This window comes from Alligator sinensis, unplaced genomic scaffold (genome assembly GCF_000455745.1).
Source record: "Alligator sinensis unplaced genomic scaffold, ASM45574v1 scaffold1118_1, whole genome shotgun sequence".
In the NCBI taxonomy this organism is placed as follows: Eukaryota; Metazoa; Chordata; order Crocodylia; family Alligatoridae; genus Alligator; species Alligator sinensis.
This window is the reverse complement of record NW_005842070.1, coordinates 835611-850918: the sequence shown is the minus strand read 5'-3', so window position 1 is coordinate 850918 and position 15308 is coordinate 835611. Positions and strand designations below refer to the sequence as shown.

General features: G+C 39.1%; 1 protein-coding gene across 21 annotated transcripts in view; it reads left to right on the top strand.

Annotated features, from left to right (window-relative positions):
• ARPP21 (cAMP regulated phosphoprotein 21) overlaps positions 1-15308 on the top strand; it is a 276847-nt gene that overhangs the window by 161898 nt on the left and 99641 nt on the right. For 16 of the 21 annotated variants that reach the window (XM_025204112.1, XM_025204113.1, XM_025204114.1 and 13 more), the window contains 2 exons: positions 13202-13310; positions 15085-15186. The exons of 2 other annotated variants lie outside the window; for them this stretch is intronic. In XM_025204112.1, coding sequence (XP_025059897.1) covers positions 13202-13310; positions 15085-15186 — 211 coding nt within the window. The remainder of the gene's footprint in view (positions 1-13201; positions 13311-15084; positions 15187-15308) is intronic. 3 more of the 21 variants (XM_025204121.1, XM_006023593.3, XM_025204120.1) reach the window with 1 other exon arrangement.

The window sequence follows — 15308 nt, the reverse complement described above, 5'->3', positions numbered from 1 at the left end:
AAAAAAAAAGCTCCTACAGCCAGAGAGTAGCACATTGAAATGGGGCAAAGACCAAGTGAATGGAGTGGAAGGCGTATACCTGCCCTGCACATATTGGGCTCATTGTAGCATTTTCATGATGAGGATCCCAACTCTTACAAGAGGATCTCCAGGGAAGCCTTCAGTAGTCTATTAGAATAGAGATGTGGGGGAGCAGAGGTAGAAAGCTTTAGAAGGGCCATGTCCCTGCATGAATGAGCTCTGGCTTTTTGATTTACCCACAACATGCATGGGGCCCAGAAGACCTGTAGGGTTAGAGGATAGTCTTCATGGCTTGCTCTGAACAGTGGTTGGAGAATGTACAAAGGCAAACTCATCTTCCAGTTGAAAAGACAAATCTCAATGAGGCATTTTACTCTTACGTAGGCTAAATGAACACTGTTTCTCCAAGTCCACTTGTATTATGGGCAGCACTGGTCCTGCATATTTACATACAGTACTGAGCATGTTAAACTAAAATGGAGTGCAACTGACTGCAGAAATATATTTTTATAATTAATTTTTAATAATTAATCTCATAATTTTATAGGCTAAATACAATATCTTGAATTGCATGCTGAATGAAAAATGATGATCCCTACCATTAACTTAGCATTTGTTATTGGTAAGATGGAGCAGAAGTCGTCTATAGGAATACCGTGTTAATGCTTGGCAAAAAAAAAAAAAAAAAGAGAGAGAGACACTATTTTAATGGCTTTGCATTTAATAGTGTAATTTACCAGTTGTTCTCAGCAACTCCTAGTGTACAAAAGTAGTCACCTATAAGGTGATTATTTTCCTATGATATTTTTAAATAACATTTTCAGTAGTTGTGTGCGTGTGTTAGGTTCTGATGGTATTATAGCCCAGGGCTCGAAAAATTAATGCAACAAATACATTTTATGCACAAAAATCTCTCTTATAGCTCACTGCCAAAATATTAAGGCCAGAATCTTAAACAAGAGCCTAAGACTAGGCTCATATATCTGACTTACATAATTCAGTTGAACCAATTGTTCCTCATCCCCCCCAACCTAATTTATAGATTTAAGATCTTGGATTTTAAACCCTGCTTTTAAAAATCATGGTCTTAGACAAAGGCATGCTTCTGTTATGTACCATGTCTAGGACTGGAATTTTGCCTTGCATCATTCAGCTGTGGCCCCGTCATTTCCAGATGGTCCAATTTATAGAGTACTTGCATGCCTTCACATGTCATGATCCAGAGCCAACAAAATGACTGACTGCACCATGTGAAATAGAATTGTGGTACAAAGGTACGTATCAATACAGGAATGCTTACATGAGCTTAATACTTCTATACTGTAGAGGCTTATGGCTTCCAGCATGAAACAAAAACAAAGTAGGCAGGCAGAGCAGATAGTCACAAACTAGCAAAGCAAGAAAGGGCACCATACTGTGCTGCAGCATGTCCTCAAACCAGAGGCCAAGATCATTTGTCTTTTGTTAAGCTAAGTCAGTTTCTTATTAAATTAAATAACAGAAAAAGGCAGTATAACCATTTGAACCCCTGCACAACAATACTATAAATCTACACTGATTCTTTGAATCTGCTCTGCAACAGCATTTAGGTTTCTCCTGTAGGAGCTGGTATATTTCTATTCTATAATGCTTCTGATGTCATATTTGTGTAACTACATTTTGTTATTTGCTCCACATTTATTTACAGGCTGGTGCTTCTGTAGGCACCCAGGTTAATCATTATGGCCTCTTCTAGCCCCATTGCTTTAGTTGGCTTCCATTCTGGACTGCCATTAATTCACTTAAGGAGTATTAACACGCAGCCCCCATCCAACACATTTATTTAAGACCACATTGCAAATTTGAGACCTGGTTATCGTTTTTACAAGATTTTGTGCTTGTGCTCCCTATGGATGAATCCCCACACCATTCCCACATCCTTATTTCAGTATTTTCATGATATTTTTGCCTGTGGACTCTTCTGGATTTAACTACATAAGTACCATGGTACACAATTTACTGTGGTACACACAGTAAGCCACTTTTCCCACATATAGCAAAGTTGTTGCCTCTTGTGATGAACTGTTTCCCCATGGTACTGTCAGAAATATATGCCTTGGAATAAGGCTTCTGAAGTGTTTTGGCATCGGCCAACCCTTCCAATTCCAGGATTTTCGTGCTTAAAGCAACTTTGAATTTTACAGTACTTAAAGGCTAAGATCATGTTTGTCTGTGTCATTTGTCATCTTTGTATGGTATCTGTGTTTTTGATTTTTGAGCTGATCTTGTAACATTTTGATGTAATTAGGATCTTCTAAAATATTACCAGCAAACCTATTAAACACTTCATTCAGTATTTCAAATTTTCCATTCTTTCCCCAAAATATTTCAAGTATCTAAATAGATTTTTATGAAATTGTTTCTGACTATGAATTATGCAATAACCTTCCCCCATCTGCATAAATGGTAGTAGAAAGCTCACTTAACTTGGGTATTACCAAAATCCTACCTGACCTTTTCCAGCTACGTGAAGGAGCTTAACTGCTCAGTTTGCTCTCTTCTAAAACTGGACCTCCTTTTACAATATTTACATGTTTCCAGCAGATGTCTTGGATGAGTAAGGTTTGCAGGCTTGTGTTCTATGTACGTTCTGAACTGCATATGAAAAATAATAGGAGAATAATGTGCTTGGTTCCACTTTCCTGTTATCATTGAGAGTTTGTAATAAGTGCATACATTTCTCAACATTCCTGGAGGACAGAAATAAGAATACCCTTAAATTTCATCTATATCTCAAACTCCCACTCCAATGTTGTAGCAAATTTTACTACAGAGTGTGGAAGCAGAGAAATGTAGAGTCGTGGTAGGGAGGTGGCAGTACTTTTGGATAAAGCATTATTAGCAAAGCTACTACTTGGGTACTGTATTTAATTCTGGTGTTCACACTTCAAAAATTAGAAGAGTTTGGAAAAGAGTCAGAGAAGTAATGCAAGCATTGTTTTAGGCCTCACACTTCAAGAAGGATGGAGTGGATTGGAAGGTGTCCAGCAAAGAGTAACAAAAATAATTAGAGGCCTGGGGAGCATGACTTATGAAGACAGGCTCAAAGAGCTAGGGTTATTTAGTCTGGAGAAAAGAAGACTGAGGGTGAATGTGATGCTCTTCAAATATCTGAAGGGCAATTATAGAGTGAATGGAGAGAGAGCCCTATCCCCTCCAGCCCCACAAAAAAGCCTAGGAACAAAGGCTTCAAGCTGCAGGAGAAGAAATTTTCAGTAAAATCATAGAAACATTAGGCTGGAAGGACCTTAAGAGGTCATATAGCCTGACCCCTTGCCTGAGGCAGGATCATACTTATCCAAACCATCCTTAAAAAAAAAAAATCCATGTCTATCCTGCTAGCAAAGCTACAGTCAACCCTGACACAACCACAGGATATAACACCCTAACCTCCCATAGGTAAAGTAAGGGAACTACAGTAGCCAATATCCTGCTGTTGCCAAGGAACTTTCTGACTATCAACATGGTGAAGCACTGAAAAAGGCAATCTAGAGAAGTTGTGGATCCTACATTCCTGGAAATTTTCAAGAGCAGGCTGGATAGACACTTGACTGGGATGGTTTAGTCAGGGATGATCCTGCCTTGAGCAGGAGACTAACCAGATGACCTGGTAAGGTTCCTTCCAGCTCTGCTGGAAGGGCCTATGATCCCTATGACCCTAATTTGAGGCCTGAAAAACATCCTTGGGACTAAAATGTATTTTGGTTTATCAGTAAGTATATTAAGAGGTGACTTGATCCTAATATATCAAGCAGCTGTAGGTGGATCCAGAATTTTTAAAAGGAGCATTTGAGCAGCAACCAGCACTGCCTTTCCCCCTCTCTGCATCCCTCCCACCCCTCCAGTGGAATGGGCAAACCATGGTTCAGGATCAGCACATGGGGACTTAAAAAAAGTCTCTGAGTTAGGTTAGAATCTCTCCTCCTCTCCCTCCCCTAAGCCTGCCCCTTCTCCTCCATGCTAAACAACACCTACCATCCCTTCCCATTCTGCCCTCTCTCCCTCTCTATGTATGCCTCTGGGTGCAGGAAAGGGAGACTTGTGTGCTGCTGATACTGCTGTCCCAGCTACTCCTACCTTGTTTCCTACCCAGCTTCAGCTGGTGCTGTGGGAAGCAGGTGTGCAGAGATCCAGGCTTCACCAAGGACAGTGGTAGCAGCAGGCAGGTTTCCCTCCCTTGCACCTGCTCCTGTCCTTGTAGGGAATACCCAGGGAAATGCAGAAGGGAGGAGGAACTGACCACCACCATCACTGCTGCCATTGTTCCCAGCTGAGCCTGCCTCCTTGCACAGCCCAATTGGTGTGGGGTACAAACAGCTCTGGAACATTTTCTACCCCCACGTCATCTGAGGACAGCAACAGCAGCAGGTGTTGGGGAGAATAGGAGTCAAGGGCAGGGGATATGCTACTGAGCACAGAGGGGAGGGGGCACTGAGAAGAGTGAATTCTTACCTGTTTCAGGGACTTAAAAATAGTTCTTGACTGCTGCTCCCATGGTGTTGTCTGAAAGGGGAGTTCAGCTGTACCACTGAACCCCCTCTAGATCAGCCCTTGTAAACAACCACATGGAAAAGAGGTTTCTTGTAGTAAGCTCTTTATACCTTTTTCTCATTGAGGATTCCATGACTAGAAGGTAGAGTTAGAAGCATTCAAAATGGAAACAAGGCCCAGAATTATCTTGGGAGGGCAATTAACCATTAGAAGTATTTATCTTGGAAATGTGAAATCTTTAAATCATTATTAAATGTTGTTTAGAAAATAATATATATATTCTAGCTCAAGTTATAGACTTGAAGCAGAAATTAAGATATGCTTTATGGAACCACTATAAGTAGAACATCATAATGCTTCCCCTCTAGCCTTAAAATCTGTTGGTTTATTTTTATTTTTTTGCAATTTGGAGAAGTCTAGCCATATTTACATCTGTAAACGTAGATAGAGAATAACTCATATGGGTTTACTCATCTCTCATATCTCACTGCCTTCTTTCCTTGTATCTGAGAGATTATTTCAGGTAGTGCATTGCAAATTCCTATTCATTTCTACAACATGTGTTTTCATCTTCTGAGAAGAAAGGTTCTTACTTTTCCCAAGAAGCTGACCTCCTCTTCTGTGTATCTGTATCTATTAGCTATGTAGCTAATATCCATCCAACCCAGTAAAGCAGGAGATCCGTAGCCCCTGCTGCTAAGTATTACTTCTCTCCCCTGGAAAATGCTATAGTATGTACAAAAACCATCAGCCATCTGGGGAAACTGGAGAATGCCATGCACCACAAGATTTGAGATGTGATATGCATAGGGGAATAAGCCACAATCTGCTTTTGAAATGCCAGGATAGTAGGCCTATAAAATGCTACCTTGGGGGAGTGAGCCATGCCATCACCTGGAAAAGGTTATTCAAGGGTGGGTTTCTTATTGATCCCTTGTATTTCCTCAAAAAATGTTGTCCATAATCCCCTATGAAAACCATCACACCTCTGTTTCCTTATAAGAAGAAAACAGCCAGTGAGCATCCCCAGAGTTTTATGAGCTAGGGAGAAAAGGCATGGTGAAAGGCCTTTGTTGAAGACATCAAAAGTACAGATAATTCAAGGAAGCTTTGCATAACAATATTTTGGATGTTTCTCTGAACCAGTCCTATTGCAGTTCATCCATCATTAGTAAGTGATCATGAGAGGGATCTCTGATGCTGTCTCAGGGCCTGGACGGAGGACCAGATGGGCCCTGCCATATGCTCTCTGCCAGCACTGACAGTGGGAATGGGTTGTACATCTGTTTTGAAGAATACAACAGTGCAGGCAGTTATTGAAGCCATTTTTTCAGAAGTAAAGGACATTAGTTAAAGGTTATCTAATAAATAATCTTCTGAATGTATGTGAATTGACATGGCATAACTATGTAGAAACTATGGTACCGGGTATTGCATAGTCTGTATAGATCAGATTGTGCATTGTATTCTATATAATTATATATCCTACATGCTAACTGACACTCGCCTTAAAATGAGTACAGGGTGAAAGCAGCTGCCCACCAAACACTGAAGTCATCACCCTCATCCTGGACTCCTATGCAGGTCTCTCCAGGGAGGCAGGATCTGCAAGGGGGAATGAGGGTGAAGAATGGGACAGAGATGAACAGTGAGAACATCAACTCTGCAGATCTCACCAATGGGAAAAATATGGATTGGAGCATTCTAGTGGCAGCTGTAGCAAGAGGAGTACAGTAGAGGTCTGCTGATGTAGAGTTATGGGAGGGCAATAGAAGAGAGAGCAATTTGGCCCTACAGTGGTAGCAGCTGTGAGTAATGGGTATGGACAACAAATCAATCACAAAAAACAGACAGTGGGTCAGCTCCTTGGCTGATAGAAGTTTACCCCAATTATATACACCAGCTGATCCAGTATTTCTTTCTTTTGCGGGCAGTACATTCACATTATGAGTTTCCAAAGGAAAGACAACTGATAAAGTTGCACTGAAAAACAGTTAAAGACACCTTACATAAATACTTCAGAGGAGATTTGTAGCATCCTGATAAAAGATTATACTGACTAATGAAAACCTTAGATTTAATATGTAGTTGTAGTAGCTTCTCAGTTATAAACTGCTTTGAAGGAAAAAATATGCCACGTGATTCATTATTCGGAAAGAAAAGTGCCCAGTACTTCAATCTGACAATTTATAGGAACATCAGATAAATTCATGAGCAGAGAGGTTGCAAGGCAGCAGAGCCATTTTGCCAAATAAATGTGACGCATACGTGGCTTGCTAAACCCCCTTTTGGCCAACTCCACAGTTGCTGAATTAAACATACTGCCTGCTGTACTGGATCATATTGCTTGTGTTGGGGTTTTTTTTGTAAGCATATTAACAAGAGAATGTAAGCATTTGTTTGTACAGACCGACAAGGAGACAAATCGGCATAATATTTGGCAAATTTGGAAAAAGCATTCTGTGTCTCTTAACCTTTTAAATTGGCATTTACTTGGTTCATTTTAGTCTCTTTTGTGTACATCTGCGATGATTAATTTTTTTCCTACTGGCCTTGCAGAAAATTTTAAATTAGATTAGAACTAAAATTAGATGAAGAACATGCCTGCATAATGAAAACAATAATTTGGAAGTGTGTGTATTTATAAATCTGACATGTACATATAGGTGTCTGAGTGAAAATGCATATCTAGCAATAATTCACATGCTGTGTCTCTCAACATTAATTTTGGGCATAGGTTTTGAGGAAAAAATAGTAGAATCATGCAGTCAGTGACATAATTATTCAAAGATTTAATGGTCTGACATTTTGATATCTATGCAATTTGCGTATAGTTTTTCATGGTACTTGTGATAATTTACTGCTATGCATTGGAAATAAAGCTAATGTATTGCCACATTTATTGTAAGTATAAAAGAGTTGATGGAAAATGCCCTCTTGGTTGATCAAGAGCATTGCTTGGAAATCCACAAGCTTTTATTTAAAATTGAAAAAAATGCATCTGTTGCTTATGTACCTAATCCTCAGAAATTGAAATTTTATTTTTAATGTGTAATTGCCCAAACCATGATGCCATGTGTTTTGTAACAACTGAGAACATCAGGCCTTTCTAGTGCTGAGCAAAGGAAAGAGCAGTGCTACACAATGTAGCCAGCATCACACCTGGAATTAACTCACAAGCTTGTTGACATTGCCATTCTTCTCAGAGTTGCCAAAGGAAGAAATGGTCATGGAACTGGAGTTACCTCCCTAAAATGTGAGATAAGTCACTTCAAGGACTAAGACATATGGACCGAATATATAGCAGAGCTATGTATGTGCCACTGCCACTGTCTATGCTGTACAGTTACAGGAAGTAATAGCTTTTCTCATGGTGACTAGAGAAAGGACTTCATTTTCCAGTTTTCAGTGTGGGACCTTTCTGTAACTATTAAATTTAACATGTTTAAGTATACCTGTATTTTATATTAATTCCTTGATATAAACTGACTTTATAAATCTACATAGCGCTACCACAAAACGTATTGGTACACACATTATCCCTTCAAAACATATTTTTATGAAGGAAAATACCCACAAGACATTTTTGTGTCTTGAGTCATTTACTTGTACATGCTAAGTATTTTCTGTCTCTTTAGAAGGGAAATTATTCCTTTGTTTACATAGCATACTGTAGATAGACTTGAAGGTCAAGCAGCAAAAATAAGCATATATATATATCTACGAAACAGTGAAAACATTCCATAATTATTTCATAATTTTACTGAATATTTTGAAGTATCTTTGTTATTATGGTATTTTATTTTGTTTATACAGAACTTACCTGATGCTTCTGCCTTACAACATGGGAGGAAAAAAATAACAATTCTTGCAAAAAAAAAAAAAAAAAAAGTCGGCCTTCAAATGACTTCAGGGAATGTCATGAAACATAGGGACATTTCTTCATTGTCTTCAATTTTAACCAGTTCTCCTAACCCTAAGTACTAATTCTACTTTGCATACAGACATAGTAGAATTTATAGGCCAGATTTTCAAAAGACCAATACCCAACAGTTTCTGTTTAGGCACTTTTGGATTTTTTGAGGAATGCAGTGTTTCAAAATGAAATATGGCTAAGAAGTATGGTCATAAATGCAAGTGACTGCAGGTGCAAAGTTGTGAGTTTATAGATCGAAACCAGGCTTTAAAGTTAATTAAAACCTTAACTTATTCCAAAACTAAAAAATAAGCATGGTAAATTTATTCACAGGGTGTTCACAATCATCTCAGAGCTTAGTACATTTTACACCAGTGCCTCAGAAAGATTCATGATTAAAAGTGTTATAAATCCCTACTGACATGAATGGATAGTGTATGAGCAGCATGGCTGCCCACACTGTGATACAGACCGATGTTAACTGTCCTTCCTGTTCATAAGCATCTAATTTATCCACAAGTTCTTAAAGCAATGCATCTGATATCACTGAGTAAATATATCTAATCAAAAGAATCAATCAAGGAATCAAATCTTAACAAAAGAATCATAGCATACAATTCCTCTGGGACTTATCCTACATGCTTTACACAGAGGACTTCCATTGGCTTCTGTCAGAGTTTAGAGGGGCCAGGCCTGAGGGCTGGTTGGGTGGTAAATAATATGTAAAAGTGACATCAGTTCATAGCATTACACTATGTATGTTTTATATACATTTTACATGTTAAAAACAGAATGGACAGGAGCCAATTTTTTTTCAATTTTTTTTTCTGAAATCCAGCACTCATTTGAAATAATGGATTTTTTTATTTATTTGTTCTTAGTCTGAGCATTTATTTGAAGTTCATCATCGATCAAGGTTCATAGATTATTTTGGATTAGATAGATTCAGTCCATTACCTATATAACTGACAACTGCAGTTTTACTGGTAACCATTTTAAAATAATTGCCAGTGCTTTATTTATTTATGTCATTATGGCACATAATTTATAATTTGAAAAACAAGGGTTTGCCTCAGCCTTTCCATTGGACACTCCTGTTATGGCTTTCATTTGTTAACAATATAGTTTTACTCTGGTAAAACTACTTAGATAGTTGGTATCTAAGACCATGATACTGCAAGAAGAAACCACATGGCAGCATTATATAGCAGGTCATGAAGGTCCACTGAAGTCAATAATAAGGTTCCATATGGATCTCTGCAAACACAAATATTTTTTCATGATTGTGGCCCAAAAACTCAGATCTGTACTACATACATACATGCTTGAATATGGCTTAATTTATAAAGGATATCCATCAAATAGATTTTAAACGTCTGTTTTCTTGACTTGTACAATTAGGCATTTTTTATTTCTGTTGTAAAATGACCCCAAAACAAACAAAACAGTCAAAATATAAATTTGGAAATAGGAGTTCCACACTGACCTTCTACTCTGTTGGCAAATCATAGAATTGTAGAAATTAAGGGCTGGAAGAGACCTCGAAAGATCATCGAGTACAACCCCCCCCTACTCTGGGAAGGAATACTGCTGAGATCAAATGCTCCCAGCAGTGTGTCTGTCCAGTCTCCTTTCAAGGACTGCCAAGGTTGGGGACCGCACCACCTCCTTGAGATGTCTAGTCAAGATTCTGGTCACCCTTACTGTAAAGAAGTTTTTCCTTACATCCAACCTGAAACCATCCTCTAACAGTATGGCCATTGCTCCTTGCCCTCCCCTGGGGCACCCTAGCGAACAGTTTTTCTCCCAGCTCCTGATAATCACCCCTTACATAGACAGCCACCAAGTGCGCCCCTCAGTCTTCTCTTCTCCAGGCTGAACAGTCCCTTGGTCTTTCCTCACAAGGTTTGTCCTCCAGGCCCTTAATCATTCTTGTGGCCCTTCTCTGGACCCTTTCAAGATTCTCCGCATCTTTTTTGAAGTGCAGTGCCTAGAATTGGACACACTACTCCAGCTGGGGTCTCACCAATGCCCAGTAGAGAGGAATTGGCATTGGCTAATGCATCCCAGTATGCTGTTAGCTCTGTTGATTACAGTGTCACACTAGTGGCTTATGTTCATCCTGTGATCAATTATAACCCCGAGGTCCCTTTCAGCTATTGTGCTGGCCAGGACATCTCCTTCTAACCTATATTCATGTTGCTGGTTACCTCTCCCCAAATGAAGCACCCTGCATGTATTGAACCATAGCCAGTTCCACTTTCCCCACCTTTACAGCTTGTCTGGGTCTGCTTGCATCCACATCCTATCCTCTAGCATGACTGCATTTCCTCAAAACTTAGTATTGTCCAGAAACTTGGCCAGCATGCTTTCCACATGCTCATCCAAATCATTGATAAAGATGTTGAGCAGCACAGGGCCGAGAACCAAACTTCAGGACACCACTGGTAACCTCCCACAAAGATGATACAGACCTGTCCACCAAAACTCACTGGGTTCAACCCCTTAGTCAGTTTCCAACCCACCATGGCCTCTGCCAGCCCACAATCCCCCAGTTTTTTTATAAATGCATCATGGGAGACCATATTGAAGGCCTTTTTAATATCCAAGTACATGACATCAACTGCATCTCCCACATCTAAACAGTTTGTCACTCCAACACTGACCTGCTCTGAGGGCGTGTCTACATGGGACACTAACCATGATGCCACTGCTACTGTACAGTAGGGTTGAAAATGACCCATGTGCTGCTGGGACTCCACAGTACCAACTGTACAGTCAGAGGCACGTGTAGACATGCCCTGAATGTAGTAGTCCTTTGTTTGTCCTTTAATTATGGCCTCATGGAAAGTGTTTTCATTGTTTTATTTAACCTCTGATCTTCACTTACTCACTTTAAAGTGGAATTCTAAAGTATTTTCTTCCCTTGACAATTTAAGCTTATAAGACCTATTAATGACAATGGAGGCAGAATAAACTGTGTAATGTCATTATTTCATTGTCTTTCCATTTACAAATAGCAACTGCATTTTATGATCCATTACATTAGAAAACCATACAAATGAGCATGCACCATTGGGCTTTCTAGGGATCTTCAGAAAAGACCAACAGCAGGGGATAAAGCTAGTTTGCAGTGTTCTGCATTTATGGGCCTAACATTCAGATGTGGCTAATCACCCATAGGTCCTATTAAAGTACCCAACATCATTGTATGTTCACAATCTGTGGAGACCAAGTTATTGGTGCCTGTACCAGTATGCACTCTACCAATTTTTTGCACAAAATAAAAGAAACTGAAATCCTCAAGGGAAGTGGGGAGGGGCAGGGCAGGGGGGAGGGCAGAAAATTTGCTAACTTTGGGTTTTACACTGATCCATAGTTCATTACAAGTTTTTTCCTATACATCTAGCAATTAAGTGAAACAGACTGCAGTTGTATAGCATGGATATGCCCTATATTTTACCATGAAATGCATAATCAATCAGTTAACTACTAATTCTAACTGTAAAAGCAAATTGGTTACTGATTTGCTCAGCTGGATTGTAGTATTTCAATGTGAATTTAAATTTTGTGAGTATTTATTTTGTATTATTTTAAAAGCTGTATAGACCTGATTTTCAAAACTTTGGAAAGATGTTTAGCCTCTCTCTTCAGTGTGCTGATGCTACTTCTATTAATATCAGTGGGAGTTTTGTGCACAGTTTGAATGCATTGTTGTACTATATATAAGTCTTCTCTTTACAAACTCATGTAGATCCTATAGACACTGTCAGAAGTAACTCAGGTGCAATGTGTGGTAGATGGGATCCTTTATTTAGGTATGGTTCAAGATTTGTATTCCTACATTTAAAATAGTATCAATTAGCAAGTTCTTGTTACATGACAAAATGCATTGCTATTTTCTTTTTTTTTTTGTACTAGTTTGCTGCTGAATGAAGCCTGAGCAGGCAACATAAAAGCAGGGTGCAAGGAGCAGACACAAGTTGCAGCATGTTATAAAGATATAAATGTTACATTATGCCCCAAATCCTGAAAATTGCTTGCTTGTTGACATGAGACACCTCTTAGCATTTCCTTTTTCTGCAAGGTCAAAGAAGAACACAGAGCAGTTCCTACCAGCCCCTAAACCTAGAAATGTTAAGCTATTAGCCAGTAGCATTTGGCTGTTTTTCTAAAATGTCTGGATAGGTTTTAAATCAATTGGTTGATCAATACCGTGTGACTATTCTGAAATATTTCCCTTGCCTATCAGCCACTAGATAATTATTTGTTTAAACAAAATACCATCAGTCCCCCCCCAGTTATCAATTTGATTTATTAGGAGTGAGAAGTTCTATAAAAAGGTTTCTATCAGCTTTTCCTTGTTTATAAATGTGGATAAGCTCTATTAAATGGCAGTGTAGCAACTGAAGGAACAAATTAACATAATGTATGTTAACTTGTTTTCTTGTCCTTCAGTCACAGTGACTGAATATTTGAGAGCCTGAATATCTATCTCAGTGACAGTGAATTCATGTTCCTTACTACATACCAACAACAAAAGATATTTATAGCAATAACAGGTAGCAGCCGTAGAACAGTATCAGACAGATATAGTCAGAGTCTCACAAGAACAACAAATGTAAGCTAATTTTGCACTAAATATCCCTGTGAAAAGCGAAAAGCGCTGAAAATTTAATAAGCAAAACGAAAAAAAAAAGATTTTTTTATTGCTATGTTTTACTTTGCTGGCAGACCAGAGCAAAGGTTTTCTGAACATTTAAAAGATGAAAAAGGTGAAGAATCCCAGAAGCGATTTATCTTGAAGCGAGATAACTCTAGTATTGATAAAGAAGACAATCAGGTTGGTTCTCGGTTCGAGAGTTGCTGAAATTTGTTCTGTTTTGAAGGTGGGCTGACTGATGTTATTGTTGTTCTTTTGTTGTTGCTTCCCCTTCCCTTATCCTGTTGCCATACCTCCCCCTCTGCCCCCTCTTTGGCATACAGTGGACAGCCTCAAGCCCTACTGTGGTTGCTTTAGCAGTGGCAGTGCGTGGGTTTGCATGGGTGGTTTGCTTGGCGCAGGACTTGCTGCATGTCGAAAGGGGGTTGGAATGTCAAAGGCTCCAAGCCGTTGGAAGGCTTTGTCAGTCGCATTTCTAAATGTCTGTGTAACTATGGCAGTTGTTCCACTCCCTACAGCTTTGTCCTTCAATTGTACACATACAGAGTTGGATATCAGTATGGACCGATGATAAACTGATGTAGCCATAAAGGAGAAAAAAAGCCCCAAACAAACATGTTATGGTGAGGCCAGGTTGATTTTTAAACCATCCTAAAATAAGTTTTGACCAAAAACAAATCGGTTTCATCTTTAAGTTCCCTCCCTTCTCTTGCCCCCACCATGTTTTATTGTCCGTGTAACTTATGTGCTTGTTATGCATGTACTGTGGCAGAACTTCCCTTCTGTGTGTTGCTTGTCACATAACACTACATTATCCCAACAAGTTTGATACATGACGTGTAGGAAATGTCAGGCAGCTGTGTGTGTTCTTCATTCTACTGTTACCAAGTGTTTTTAAAAACCTGCTACCAGCAAGCGTTGTGCTCATAAGATCATCTAAATCCAATGTTAAACATATACCTGAAATACATTTAGTCATTAAAAAAAAAAATCAAAATGGGATCTGACACTGGAACTGTTTTTATGAAAAAGTTCCTCCAGGTAAGACAGCATGTGCTTTCTCATTCCAGGTTATCATTATGGCGGTAGCTTCCAGTGAGTCACTCAGAGCCACTGAGTGCCTCTGCCTCATGGTTTTAATAAGGGACTATTTTTCTTGTTTCTTTTTCCTTCAACTGTATGTGGCAGCTTTCCCAGTTATGCTGCACTTCGATTGGCCTTGGAAAAAAAAGGTTTAGTGTGTAATAGATGTGGGAATGGATGAAAAGCAAGCAGTGTGATCTTATTCACAAAACACAGTGAGGGAGAAGGTGTAGCATTGTAGTTAAAAGCTAATTGTAAACAAGGTGTTTCATGGTGAGTGTCTTTTTTTCCCCCCATATGTTCATGTACTGTTGTTTTCCAAGCTATAGATTATTTGAAAGCTTAAAATAGCTACTTTTCCCATTAAGTTATGTTAAGGGCTAGGCTTTGTACTGAAAGGATTAACTCTTGTGCAAAATATTCTGGAAAGTGAAATTTATTGTTGTACTCATCATAAATATAAACTTACAGGTTTCTTAGTGTTCAGTCATCAGTTCCTACCACTCAGTTTCCCAGTTCTCTTCCTTGTAGCTAGGTATTTTGTACCATTCTCCCTATGCAGAATCTGTAGGGGAGATGAGAAATCAACCTGCAAAAGCTGTTGGGCGTGGGATGGAGGAGGCTTTGACTCAGGATTGTGGGTTTACAAAGGTCATGCACAAAGCCTCATTTCAGTTAGTTGGCCTAGGAGGGCACTTAGGGTATACCCCACATAGCCTGGTTGATTTGCACACCACCTCAGGAATGAAAGCGTTTGTTTTCATGCTTCATTAATTTAAGTGAACATTTAATATCCTCAGCTGACAGTTACTTAACTGCAGTTTTTAACAGATCAACTTATATAACCCTCCTGGTTTTTTTTTCTGCTCAGCAAAACAGAATTCATCCATTTAGAGATGACAGACGAAGTAAATCAATTGAAGAGAGAGAAGAGGAGTATCAGAGAGTGAGGGAGAGAATATTTGCACAAGATGTGAGTAGTTGTTTTAATTGCCTCTTTAGTGCTGTATTTTTCTCAGTAGTCAGACAGTATCCTCCACCTATGGCCCTAACACTGCAGCAAGATTGCACTGTGCAGCTAGATATGGTAGGGAA